General features: G+C 42.5%; 1 protein-coding gene across 1 annotated transcript; it reads right to left on the reverse strand.

The window, feature by feature from the left end:
* Nucleotides 1–344: 344 nt before the first annotated feature.
* MISFA (mitochondrial sheath formation associated) lies at nucleotides 345–6625 on the reverse strand. Its single transcript, XM_033417249.2, is given in 4 exon segments — nucleotides 345–456; nucleotides 2928–3032; nucleotides 3441–3473; nucleotides 3476–6625. Coding segments are annotated over 3 exon segments (162 nt in total). The 5' UTR covers nucleotides 3512–6625; the 3' UTR covers nucleotides 345–456; nucleotides 2928–2939.
* Nucleotides 6626–14617: the final 7992 nt, after the last annotated feature.

The raw sequence follows: 14617 nt of genomic DNA on the forward strand, positions 1-14617 counted from the left end.
CTAACCCTTTCTGTAACATTTACATTTTTCACCCCTGCCTGGACCCTGGACCTTGGACCCAGGAGAAAGGTATTATGTGGGAAACAGGTCTAAAGAGCTCTAGAGGATTTCTATGTTCAAGGGTACAGAATAGGGGACAAATTGAAGTAGGTATCTTAGTCTTAATGCCACTCTTACAGACTATGAAGCAGAGGGGACCCAATCACTCCCATCCACCCAACTACCTCCCGACCCTCCATCTCCCTGTTTTGAGCTAACAGAATACCAAGTCTTCATCTTTAAAAGTGTGGTAACTTGAAAAAAAAAAAATAGTGTGGTAACTTGTTACATAAAATGTGACAAAATGGTACGCAATTACTTTATGTGAAACCAACAGGAACAGTACTACAGCTGGTCAGGAAAGCTTCAGAGCTGCATTACTTCACCAGGATCATCTTTGCTTATTTCCACCGGAATCTGGGAAGAAAAAAGTATGTCAGGTGGGTCTTGCCTAGTGCTTGCTAGGGTGTGGGGCTGAGATAGCTGCCCTCAAGGGCAGGCAGGGGTAGCTGTGTCCAATTCTGTCTCACTTAATGCCTCCAATCCCAGTTGCCACAGGGGCTTAGCAGTGTGGGAGCTGACAAGAGGCAAAGAAAAGATGAACATCCAAGGTCTTAACAGGAGGAGAGAGGAAAGAGACATCTGCCACCAGAACCGTTTTACAGACCAGTGTTTACCTGATGAGGGACAGTTAAGCGTGGGTTGCTGGTGTGGGCTAAGTGGTATAGAAGGCTGAACGTATAAAGTGTCCCATGAGCATGAGACTAGGTCAGCACTGTCAGACAGCTTTGAGTCTGGGCCTGAAATATCTTTATACCTCCAGTTTTTTTGAAAGACACCGAAGAACTTAAAAAAAGTAAAGACTCTTAGGAAAAGATGTATAAAAGATCACATGAAAGAGGGAACTCTCTCAACTCTAAGTAGATAGTGAATAAGAATAGAAGTAGGTATGCTACAATAACTTTTTTACCAAAGAAGAGAGTATTTGTTTCTAAAGTTGGATTTTGATGCTTAGTTCATTTATCCCGGGGAATACATTTCAAAGTGGGAAGAGAGAACACAGTTGAAGGCACATTTACCCCTCCTGGGGGATACTTATATCCCTTCCACATCGTTCCTGCAATGAGAAGCATCCAGAAGACAACGATCATTGTGGGGCTTCTTGCTTAGCTGGTGGTGTGTGCAGGGGGAAACAGGCGGTTCTGAAAGGTGTGGTGCTCTATTCCCTGAGTCCTGGAAACTGGGCTGTCTTCATTCAAGACCAGGTGGTGGATGGTCCAGCATGATAGCTCCTGGCTGAGGAGCTTCGTGGTCTAGTCTGGCCTGAAGTGGCTCGCCATGGCTATTTGGTGGTCAGAGCTCAGACACCAATTGTGACATCAGCTCCTGTGACCTTGGGGATCAGAGTGAGTAGCTATGGGACAGTTGGCCAGGATGCCAGATGTGTAGAGGCTGAAGAGCCCTTAGCAGGAGGGCCCCATTCTTTAGTGACTCTGTGTGGTTAGGATCTAGCTGATATCTTTATTAACTCATCACCTGCCAAAATTTTGACTACTTGCTTTATGCAATCAGATGCAAAAAAAAAAAAAAACACTGCTGTGAACAAAGCCAAATAAAACACACCCTGGATTAACTGGGAGGAGTGACTGGGTATGTACGCTATAAGCAATTACTTAAATACTATTGTTAGGCTATTCAAAGAAGAAAAATCTTGCACTTTGCAAAATGGCACAGTTAAACCCTCATCGTGCAGGGGAAGCCTCCTATCAACTTCCCTGAGAAGGGAAGAAAAGGAAGATGGGCTATTATGCCCATTTCATAGCTGGAGAAACTGAGGCACAGAATAGTTTCAGTGGTTTGGTCAGGATCACACTGTGGCAGTGGCTCAAGCTGAACAAGTGCCCAGTGCCTCCATCTGCATCCCCACCCCACACAGGTCTGACTGTTGGGCCAATACTCTCATAGAAATTCTGGGGCAGATTGAGAAAACAAACAAACAAAAGAACCACCATCATGCCTTGCTCCTAGTATGGGCCTGGGACTTGATAGATACCCATGCCTTCTGGAGGAGCTTCCCAGAAAACCTGCTCCTGTAACTGGCATATTACTAAGACTCTTAGAGCTAAGTTTAACAATGGGAACATCTTTGAAAAAACTGGTCTGAATGACACGGGGTGGGATTTGAGAAACCCAGGAAATGGTTTGCTAAAAGGACACGGCTACTAATGTTTCCTATCGGCAGGCTGGTCTAGTGGAATGAGTGAGAGAGGTATTAAGTCCTGAGACCTATGCTTGCACCCCAGCTTCACAAATGGGTTGGTTTGTGTGGCCCTAGGTAAGTATAGTCACCAGTAACTCTTTGTTGACTGGTTCATTATTTTGCCTAGTTGTTAAGTTAGCATTTACTAAATGCTAATTGTCAAGCTTTGCAATAAATGCTTTACATGAATTCCCAAATGTAATCCTCACAAAAACAGAAAGGTACTGGAACATCTCCATTATACAGAGGAAGAAACTTGAGGTTCAGAGAGATTGAACTTTCTCAAGGTCACATGGCTAGGAAGTTGCAAGGTTAGGACTTGAACTCAAATTTACACTAACTCCAGTTTCAGCGTCTGCCAAAGAGGGCATTAAAAATGCTGGTCTAATTTATTACAGAGTTTGCATGGAGAAAATAAGTTAATAGATGGAACAGTCTTTGAAAAGAATACCCATGAGGTATGGTTATTGACAAATCTTTGAACCAGGGCTTGCTGTCCTCAGCAGTACTCCCCAAATTCTTTCCCCTTCCGCAGTCTATTTTATTTTCCAGAGGAATGTAAGCTTTCCATTGAGATTTCAGGGTGCCACTGAGTTCTCTTGAAAGGGAAGAATCCAGCCCAACAGACCTTCACGCCCACTCACAGCTGCAGATCTTCATCCAAAATCCAGCTCCTCAGGTGTGTCTTGCTCTCCTGAACAGCCTACCTCTCCTTCCATTTCAGAGTTGGAGGCTAAGGAAGAAACTCAAAGGCAGAGCTGGCCCAACTCGTTGGCTCTGTATGTGACTGGAAGTGCTGCTGAAAAGGTCCCACCAATGTCCACATTCCCTTTCCTCCCAGCAACCACTGATCCACTTGGCCTGAAATCCAGAAGTCAGGCACTGTCTCCACCAGACCCCTGATAAATTCCATAGTGCTTTGAAATAAGTGATGTTAAGTACCCAAGTGGAGGGGGAAAGGCTTAAAGATGTCCCAATGGGATGGGAAGTAGCCTGGGAAACTTTGTTCCCACCACATCCTGACTTCTTATTAGTGGTGAGACCCCAACTATCTTTCCTGTTTGGTCAGAAACGCCAGCTGGGAGGGTTAGCCAGAGCCAGGACTGACTACGAGGGATTAACAGGCAAGGTCACTCCTTACCACAAACTCTGGAAATGTGCCCAATGTGCCCATGCAAATCCAACAAAAAGCATCCAGCCAAGCACGATCATGCTAATAAGTAAAACAATTTCTAAGACACGATTGCACAGCAAAAGACTATTCACCAAGATCTTGACAAAGGAGTATGCTCATGAAACCCTCAGTTGGGAGAGGTCTCGCATGTCAGTTCCAGTCCTTAGCTCCAAAGGATCTGCAACTCCCTAATAGAGAAGCTGGAGTCTAGTAGGGCATTGTGACATCACTGATTATACGGCCCAGGCCACAACAGGTCAGAGAGACTGCCCCCAGACCAGCAGTTGAGCAGCAAACTAAGCTCTTTGAATGCGTTATCTCACAACAACAATATGAGGTAGGTACTATTATTTATCCCATTTTACTAATGAGAAAACTGAGGTTTACAGAGCCTGAGTGACCTGCACTAGGTCACACAGGTGATGCTCCAGATCAGGGCCCAGTTGCCTGTTAGGAAGTTGGGCTCTTTAGACTAGAGACAGGGATTGGGAAAGGTGTGTTCCTAGGTCTGTGACAGCCGTGAATGAAACAAAACTGAATTCTAGGGAAATGAGAACTCTTTATTTCTGTCCTTGCAATCCCTCCCCTCCCATCTCAAGGGCTGTCTCACCACCATTTTATACCATTCTTCAGTTCCTTTGGTGAGCTCCTGTCCACTGGTTCTCTTTTCTTTTCTTTTTATTATTTTTAAATAAATTTATTTATTTATTATTATTATATTTTTGGCTGCATTGGGTCTTCATTGCTGCGCTCGGGCTTTCTCTAGTTGCGGCGAGCAGGGGCTACTCTTTGTTGCGGTGCGCAAGCTTCTCATTGCAGTGGCTTCTCTTGTTGCGGAGCACGGGTTCTAGGCATGCGGACTTCAGTAGTTGTGGCTCGCGGGCTCTAGAGCGCAGGCTCAGTAGCTGTGGCACATGGGCTTAGTTGCTCCGCGGCATGTGGGATCTTCCTGGACCAGGACTCGAACCTGTGTCCCCTGCACTGGCAGGCGGATTCTTAACCACTGAGCCACCAGGGAAGTCCTGGTTCTCTTTTCTTGGCCTTCAAGAAGCCATAAGTATCCTTGTCCTCTACTCACAAAACCCTCCAACTGTTGCTGTGGCTCCCTTCTTAACTGTCTGTTTCTTAACTGCCTCTTACAACCAAACTTCCTAAACAAGTGGTCCATACCCAAAGCCTTTCTTTCCAGTCCATGCTTTTCTTCCATGCATCACATCCTGACTTCTGCCCCCACCTCACTACTTAAGATGCTCTCTCGGAGGTTACCAAAGATCTCCTTTTTGTCACGTTTAATGACCTTATCTTGATCCCTTTGACCTCCCTGCACTGGTACAGTGGACCTCTCCCTCCACCAAAGTTCCTCCTACATACACATCTCCTTATTATTTTCATATTCCCTTTATTTTCATGATAAATCATTGTAAAACATGAAACTATCCAAAGATGTATAAAGAAAAACGTAATACTCTCCCCCTCTTTCTTAGCCACATGATGTAACCAGTGTTACCAGCTTAGTGTGTGTTCTTCTGCCCAAGACTTCTCTACAAGCTTGCAAATATCACTACACATATAGAGGGATACAGAGGGGTTTTTTCAGTGTTGTTTTATTTAAGGTGATCACACTACATGTGCTACTATGTAACTTGCTTTTCTCCTATAACAATACATCACGGACATCCTCCTGGGTCAATTGATAAAAAATCTAAACACATTCCTTTTTTGTTTCTAATAATAAGCTTTATTGAGGTATAAATCACATGTGATAAAGCACACTCATTTTTAGTGTACAGTTGATATGTATTTTAAAATGTGTCATTCTTGTAACTACCACCACAATCAGGATAGAAAAAAATTGTGATCATCTCAAAAAGCTCCCTGTGCGCCTTTGCAGTCAATCCCTTCCCCCTAAATCTCTTGGCCCCTGGCAACCTGCTTTTGCGTTTTCTAAAACTTCATATAAATGGAATCATAACCTTCTTCCACTGGCTTCTTTCACTTAGCATTAATGCTTTTGAGATTCATTCATGTTGTACAAGAGTTAGTTCTTTTTTATGGAATATTATTCCATTGTATGGATGTATCGGTTTATCAATTTACCTGTCAAAGAACAATAGGGTTGTTTCTAGTTTGGGCCTATTTTGAATAGAGATTTTGTTTTTTGAATAGAGATGTTATAAATATTTGTGTACAGCTTTTTAAGGGAATATAAGTTTTAATTTTTTAGGGTGAATCCCAGGAGGAGGATTGCTGGATCATATGAAAAGTGTCTGTTTACAAAAGACCCTGAATAGCCAAAGCAATCTTGAGAAAGAAAAATGGAGCTGGAGGAATCAGGCTCCCTGACTTCAGATTATACTACAAAGCTACAGTAATCAAGACAGTATGGTACTGGAACAAAAACAGAAATATAGATCAGTGGAACAGGATAGAAAGCCCAGAGATAAACCCACACATATATGGTCACCTTATCTTTGATAAAGGAGGCAAGAATATACAATGGAGAAAAGACAGCCTCTTCAATAAGTGGTGCTGGGAAAACTGGACAGCTACATGTAAAAGAATGAAATTAGAACACTTCCTACACTATACACAAAAATAAACTCAAAATGGATTAAAGACCTAAATGTAAGGCCAGACACTATCAAACTCTTAGAGGAAAACGTAGGCAGAACACTCTATGACATAAATCACAGCAAGATCCTTTTTGACCCACCTCCTAGAGAAATGGAAATAAAAACAAAAATAAACAAATGGGACCTAATGAAACTTCAAAGCTTTTGCACAGCAAAGGAAACCATAAACAAGACCAAAAGACAGCCCTCAGAATGGGAGAAAATATTTGCAAATGAAGCAACTGACAAAGGATTAATCTCCAAAATTTACAAGCAGCTCATGCAGCTCAATATCAAAAAAACAAACAACCCAATCCAAAAATGGGCAGAAGACCTAAACAGACATTTCTCCAAAGAAGATATACGGACTGCCAAGAAACACATGAAAGGATGCTCAACATCACTGATCATTAGAGAAATGCAAATCAAAACTGCAATGAGGTATCACCTCACACCGGTCAGAATGGCCATCATCAAAAATCTACAAAGAATAAACGCTGGAGAAGGTGTGGAGAAAAGGGAACCCTCTTGCACTGTTGGTGGGAAATGTAAATTGATACAGCCACTATGGAGAACAGTATGGAGGTTCCTTAAAAAACTAAAAATAGAACTACCATATGACCCAGCAATCCCACTACTGGGTATATACCCTGAGAAAACCATAATTCAAAAAGAGTCATGTACCACAATGTTCACTGCAGCACTATTTACAATAGCCAGGACATGGAAGCAACCTAAGTGTCCATCGACAGATGAATGGATAAAGAAGATGTGGCACATATACACAATCGAATATTACTCAGCCATAAAAAGAAACAAAATTGAGTTATTTGTAATGAGGTGGATGGACCTAGAGTCTGTCATACAGAGTGAAGTAAGTCAGAAAGAGAAAAACAAGTACTGTATGCTAATGCATATATATGGAATCTAAAAGAAAAAAAAACGGTTCTGATGAACCCAGGGTAAGGACAGGAATAAAGACACAGACATAGAGAATGGACTTGAGGACACGGGGAGGGGGAAGCATAAGCTGGGACGAAGTGAGAGAGTAGCACTGACATGTATACACTACAAAATGTAAAACAGATAGCTAGTGGGAAGCAGCTGCATTGCACGGGGAGATCAGCTTGGTGCTTTGTGACCACCTATGGGTTGGGATAGAGAGGGTGGGAGGGAGACCCAAGAGGGAGGGGATATGGGGATGTATGTATAAAAAAGTGAATCAGCAGAAACTAACACAACATTGTAAAATAATTATACTCCAATAAAGATGTTAAAAAAATAAGAAAGAAAAGTGCCTCTTTAAAAATTTCTCTCTCACTAATTTTCAGCAATTTTATTTTCAGGTTGCTTTGTGTAACTTTCTGCATGTTTCTTCTACCAGGGGTTTGGTGAACTTCTTGAATCTGTGGGCTTATGGTTTTCATCAAATTAGAAAAATATTTGGCTACTGTTCCTTCAAACACTTTTTCTGTCCCCGCTTTTCCCCTTCTGTGACCTCCACTACTTGTGTATTAGACCAATAACCAGTGTGATTCTGTCCCACAGCTTGCTGGTACTCTGTTCATTTTTCTTCTCTTTGTGTTTCATTTTGGATAGTTTCCATTGCTGTCTTTTTCAAGTTCACTCATCTTTCCCCCTAATCTTCGAAACTTCTGTTAATCCCATACAGTGTATTTTTAATTTGATTTTGTATTTTTCATCTCTAGAAGTTCAACTTCTTTGTTTTTTTTAATTCTACCTTTCATTTTTCTCCACATGGTGTTCATGTTTTCCTTTACATCCTTGAGTATATTTATGAGATCGATAATAAGCATTTTAAGGAAGCTGTCTGCAAATCTATCATCTCTATCATTTCTGGGGCTGTTTCAATGGTTGATTTTTCTCTTTGTTGTGGGTGATATTTTCCTGTTTCTTTGAATGCCTGGTAACTTTTGGTTGGATGTTTAACATGGTGAATTTTACAGTGTTGAGGGCTGGATTTTGTTGTATTCTTTTTTTTTTTAATTAATTAATTTATGGCAGCGTTGGGTCTTCGTTGCTGCACACAGGCTTTCTCTAGTTGTGGCAAGTGGGGACAACTCTTTGTAGCAGTGCGTGGGATTCTCATTGTGGTGGCTCCTCTTGTTGCAGAGCACGGGCTCTAGGCACACGGGCTTCAGTAGTTGTGGCACGTGGGCTCAGTCGCTGTGGCTCGTGGGCTCCAGAGTGCAGGCTCAGTAGTTGTTGCACACAGGCTTAGTTGCTCCGCAGCATGTGGGATCTTCCAGGACCAGGGCTCAAACCCATGTTCCCTGCATTGGCAGGTGGATTCTTAACCACTGCACCACCAGGGAAGCCCTGTTGTATTCTTTTTGATAGTGTTGGGTTTTCTTCTGGGATGCAATTAAGTTACCTGCAATCAGTTTGAGTTTTCTGAGGCAAGTTTTAAGCTTTGTTATGGTGGGCCAGGAGCAGCCTTTACTCTAGAGATAATCATCCCCACTACTGAGTTATGACCCTTTTAAGCGCTCTCTCTGATGCCAATGGTATTAGGTCTTTCTGATCGGTGGAATTTCCCACAACTCCCAGCCCTTCTGGGAGCTCCAAGAAATGTTTGGCCTACTGTTTCTGGGTGGTTCTTTTCCGGGCCTCATGGAATTTTACCCCATGTGTGCACAGACAGAACTCAGCTAAAGACTCACAAGGGTCCCTGTGGAGATGTCCAGAGTTTTTTCTCTGTGGAATTGCCTCTTTTCAGTACTACATCCTGCAAATTCCTGGCACTTTGGCCTCCTTGGTACGCCACTATCTTTCTTTTCAATTCAGCTTCGTTTGGGTAACCCCTCTCTGTGCTGCAGTCTGAAAACTGCCTCTGGGCAGTAGGCAGGGGCTTTTAAAGCTCATCTCTTTTGTTTCCTTTCTTTCAAAGTTCACAGTCTGGTGCTGGCCCTTGTGCAAGATCTGAAAATAATTATTTCATATATTTTATGCAATTTTCTATTTGTTTATGGAGAGAAGACAACTCCTGTAGCAGTTGATTCTTTATAGACAGAAGCAGAAGTCTAACTTATTTTTTTTAAATTCCTGTATAATATTCCACGTGTATTTCTTCTTTCTCTCTCTCTCTTTTTTTTGGCCGAGCCGCATGGCTTGTGAGATCTTAGTTCCCTGGCCAGGGATTGAACTCAGGCCCCAGCAGTGAAGGCGCCGAGTCCTAACCACTGGACCGTCAGGGAATTCCCTCATCTTTCTCCTAATAATGGGTATATCAGTCAAGATCTAGTCAGGAGATAGAAACTACACAGTAATTTGAACAGAGAATGTTCGATAAAAAGAATTATTAACTAGGAACAGGAGATTAATGGAAGAGGTAGAAAGCTCTACATGTCACAGGAATAGCATATATAGGGAGCAGCCACCACCACTAGAACTGAGGCAAAGCATCCAAGGAAGGAATAAACTTGAAAGAGTCTCTGCCCTTCCAGGGTTGAGATCCAAAACTTGGACAAGTGGTGGTCATGGTAGGGATATCCAATGAGCTGCTGTAGGCCGAGCCTGGTACGTAGGGCACCACCCTCTGAGATGCTGGTGGAATTTGCTGGGAAGTCTCCATGGGGGGTGTCTGTCAAGCTTACTGATCATTGCTGAGAATCTACCCTCTGGGGATACGCCAGTAGAATGTACTGGGAAGCCACCTTGTTGGGGGTGGTAGAACTCATTGAGTAGCAGGAGCGCCACTGAAACTCAATGGAAAGCACCCTACACAGGGGCCACTGAAACTCGACAGAGGTGAGCACTACTGGATATCCCGACTCATGCCACTGGCAGCCACACAGTAGGACCCAGAACAAAAGCACACTGGAAGGAGGAAGTCTCTTCCTCCTTGCAGTATCACCCCCAGGCCCTCTATTGACAAAACTTAATATTGTGCCCACTAGCAAGAGAGAAATGCTTAAAAGGTCCAGCTCCACGATAGCAGAGCAAGCAATAAATGGTGTATTTGGAACTGAAAGGTAATAAATTAGTAACAGGCACAATGTGCATTTAGATTTTTTTCCCAACTTTTTATCACCATAAACAATGCTGTGATTGTCATAAACAAAATTTCTTGGACACATTTCTCTTGCACGTTGCCAATTTTTTACTTAACCAGAGAAGCAGCAAAATGACCAAAAAAATGCACGCCAGTTCAGACAGAGCATGAAAATTGAGAGGCGATATAAAATCCTTAGAAAAAAGAACTAGTTTAAGAAAAGAAAGATTGCAGTTTCATTTCACAAGGTCAAAGGACATTTGTGGAAGGATGGCCTGAGATGCAGCATATGCTGTCAGTCAATGAATAACAATATAAGCTCCACACATCTAAAGAGTAAATGATACTGTCTTGTGTTTTTGGTTTTTTTTTTTTTTTGGCCGCGCTGCACATAGCCTGTGGGACCTTAGTTTTCCGATCAGGGATTGAACCTGGGCCATGGCGGTGAAAGCACTGAGTCCCAACCACTGGACTGCCAGGGAATTACAATACTGTCTTCTGATGAACAAAATTTCTAAATTTTCATGAGGTCCAATCTGTCTATTTTTTTCTTTTGTTGCCTATGTGTTTGGTGTCATATCCAAGAAATCACTGCCAAATCCAATGTCATAATGCTTTTGTCCTACATTTTTTTCTGAGAGTTTTATTGTTTTAGGGCTTACATTTAGGTCTTTGATCCATTTTGAGTTAGTATTTGTATATGGTATTAGATAAGGATCTAACTTCATTTTTGCATATGGATATTCAGTTTTCCCAACACCATTTGCTGAGAAGACTGTCCTTTTCCCACTGAATGGTCTTGGCACTTTTGTCAAAAATAATTGACCATATATGTGACGGTCTGTTTCTGGACTCTCTACTCCACTGGTGACATACTTAGAGTAGTCAAAATCACAAAGGCAGAAAGCAGAATGGTGCTTGCCAGGGGCTGGAGGGAGGGAAGAATGGGAAGTTATTGTTTAAAGGGTACAGAGTTTGTTTTACAAGATGAAAAGAATTATGGGGACAGATGGTAGTGATGGCTGTAAAACATTACGAATGTAATTAATACCACTGAACTGTATACTTAAAAATGGTTAAGATGGTAAATTGTACATTATGTGTATTTTACAATTAAAACTTTTTTTAAAGAAGTAAATGATAAGGATACATTTATCTGATATTCAGAATACCGAGGTTTTATCCCTAAACAATGTGTCTGATAGGACACATAACTATGAAAGCAAAGAGTGTAAACAGAGATCAGAAGCAGAGGACCAAGAAAAACCATTCTTGTGTTTTTTCTCAAACTATAAACAAAGGAGCAGAATATACACTTTTCCCATTTCTTAGCCTGAGGACTTTTTTTCTCTTTTAATATAATTAACATCTTTGTATAACGCATACATCCTGGGTACTTCTATTTCTCTAAGACAAATTCCCAAAAGTGGGGTTAAAACTGGTATGTATATTTAATTTTGTAATCTTTTCTCCCCAGAACATTGTCAGTAATACATCTCTTATTCAACAGGATATCAGAAACAAGGAAATAGGAAATCACTAAACCTCAGTTTGCTCAACAGTAAAAGTGAGATAATAATTGATAATAATTCCATCAAGGGTTTTGTGAAGATTAACTGCAATGAAGCGCATAAAACTCTTAGCAATGTACCTTCCACATGGGAACTGATAGCTACACACATGCATGTGTGTGCACGTGCACGTGCACACACACACCCACACAACAGGCGTAGAGTGTTCCTAGTGCCTATAATTCATCCATAGTTATTAAACCAGAAGAGAATTGGTAGTTTGGATGGAAGGCCTCTTCCATAAAAGGTTCTTTCATAAAAGATGGAAGAACCTTGTTCAGGCCTTACTTCTAACTTGATAGCTTTTCCTTGATTAATGGATTTCTGATAGGATCTGTTAAATCTTAGAATCTCTGGAAGTTTCAAAGTTTCTGAGGTGTGTTAGATCTGGCTGAGGCGCTCTTAACAAGCCTCTTACCCTTAAACCGTCTCACCTCCTACCTTGTCTCCCGGCTTCCACTCTCCACTCCCCACCCCAAGTCTCTTCACAACTCATCTGTCAGACTTATTCTTTTTCAACTCAGTCAGATTGTGTCACTCCTCTGTTCAAAACCCTCCAGTGGCTTCCTCTCTCTCAGAGCAAAAGCCTAAGAAAGAAAAAAGCAGCCCCTTGCATCTGGGAACCGGACTGACCTAGCTAGGTCTCAGTGTTGCTACAAGCTGACCTGGCCCTCACAGCCAGGCTCCTGTTGTCTCCTGTTGGATATAAACCATCTCAGAACACTGACATCAGACAGGGTCACTCAGACCATGATAAAATGAGACCAAACAAGGCCTCGTCATAATTTCTTCTAAGCAGAGACAAAAACAAGGTCACTGTGCAACCCAGGAAATACCCAAACATCCTCTTCTCTCTGCTAATGCGACTACTGGTTCTCTACCAATTACAGCCTTAAACTTTCTCTAGTTTACCCATCTGAGAGATAATATATATTGAGATACCCAATCATAGAATTGTCCCTGCCTTCTGACAGCACCCAATCCAAAGTAAAGCTTTGATTCCTTAAGCCCTCTCCCAAATCACGCAGAGCCCAAATCCTATAACAGGTTCTTTCCACACTCTTACTCAGCTGTCCCAGTGGTTCTCCACAGTATCTGCTCCCTCACGGGAAGGGGTAATCAACCCAACTTGTTTAAGTATGGGTGTGTTCCTGATGGTCTCTGGTGGGAGGGCATTGACAAGCCAGAGTCACAGTTGTCCGCAAAGTTCTTATAGTGGTTAGAATCACCCAGGCTTGTTAAAACAGATTGCTTGACCTGATCCCCAGAGTTTCTGATTCTGTTAAGTCTGGGGTGAGGCCTTAGAATCTGTATTTCTAACAAGTTCCAGGTGATGCTGAGGCTGCAGGTCTGGGGACCACACAGTAAGAATCACTGTCCTGAACCATCTGTGGCTCCCCCTTATTTCTCTGACGTAGCCTACTTCTGGTTCCTCTCCTCTTCTTTGGACTCCAGCCACACTGGCCTCTCCGCGGTTTTGACTCTCCCCAAGCACACGTCTGTCTTAGGGCTCTGGTTGCCCTCTAATATGGAATGCTTACTTTCTCACCTCTCAAGGAGACCTACCCTCACTTCCTTAACCTGCCTTTTAAAAATCATTCCCCACAACACTTAATCAGTTCTTACATACGGTCTAATTTACTTACTATTTTTATTGTTTTGCTCTCCTCCTACTAATAAAAGAATGACAGCCTTAGGACTGCTGATACTTTTGTCTATTTTGTTTACTGCAGTATCCTCAGACCTAGAAAAATATTGCAGGGGAGCAAAATTTGTCACCCTAAAATGTGTCTCTTTGGCAGGAGGGTTAACTTAGTATGTCCATTTTTAAGGCCCCAAAGACTTCCCCCTAACTGCCTAAAAGGATTTAGAGAGAAGGCCCGTACCCCTAATTAACGTGTCACCAGAGATATCTGCAAAGAATATGGGATAGGTGTGGTGGCGGGAACTCGGCAGAGCCTAGAAATCAGAGTCACCTAGTCTCTGCAAGGGCCAGCAAACATTTGTTTACCAAGTATTTACTTTCTCCATGTGAACTGCCTTTCTCCCCTTTGAAGTCTCAAACCACAACCCCCAACATCCTCTTTTGCCATAGCTGAAGATGGTATTTAAGGTGAGGGCTTCGGCCATTAAGGCGAGTCACTCAGTTCTCCTGGGTCTCTCCCAGGTATACATGCTATTAACTTTTGTTTGATTTTCTCCTATTATTCTGTCTGGTGTCAGTTTACTTCTTAGACAGCCAGAGGAAGCTAGAAGAATAGAGGAAAATTTCTTCCTCCCCGACAATATCTAGCAAGTAGCCAATGCTCAACAAAAGTTTGTTGAATAAATAAGTGCTCCTTCCAGTCTTTCGCTTTCTTCTCCCAATAGAATCACAGCATTCCTACCTTTGGCTCTTCCTATAAATACAATCACCTTCCTGCCCACCCAACCTCTTGACAGTTACAATAGCCAGCTCCCACGGGCTCAAACCAGGGATGCAAAGCAGGTAAGTAACTCATTCAAGGAAACCAAACAAGGCCTGCAAATTGCATCTCTTCGTCTTACTTCTCCAGATGACCTTAACCACCAATCTACCTTTTTTGTCTTCACACTCTGTTGCCTGACTTTTTCCTCTCTCGGCCACCAACGCTGTTATGCTCTGCCCCGCCCCGCCAAAGGCACACCACCCTCACTCGGCTGTCTTATTTCCCAGTTCTGACAATTCTCCTCCTGCGTCCGTTTTCCTATCCAGCCCCCCCGAAATTTCTCTTTTGAAGCTCCATTACCTCTTCCTTCCTAAATCCAACCACAATTTGGGGTCTTTCTTGATCTTTCTCGATACTCTACTGAATTTATCATATCCTTCTCGAAACTCTCTCCCAGAACAGCGCCAATATCTTCTACCTCCTTTACTGCTTCTCCTCGGGTCCTTCCTATTCCTGTCTTCACCGATGTCCCCAAGTT

This window comes from Orcinus orca, chromosome 8 (assembly GCF_937001465.1).
Source record: "Orcinus orca chromosome 8, mOrcOrc1.1, whole genome shotgun sequence".
NCBI lineage: Eukaryota > Metazoa > Chordata > Mammalia > Artiodactyla > Delphinidae > Orcinus > Orcinus orca.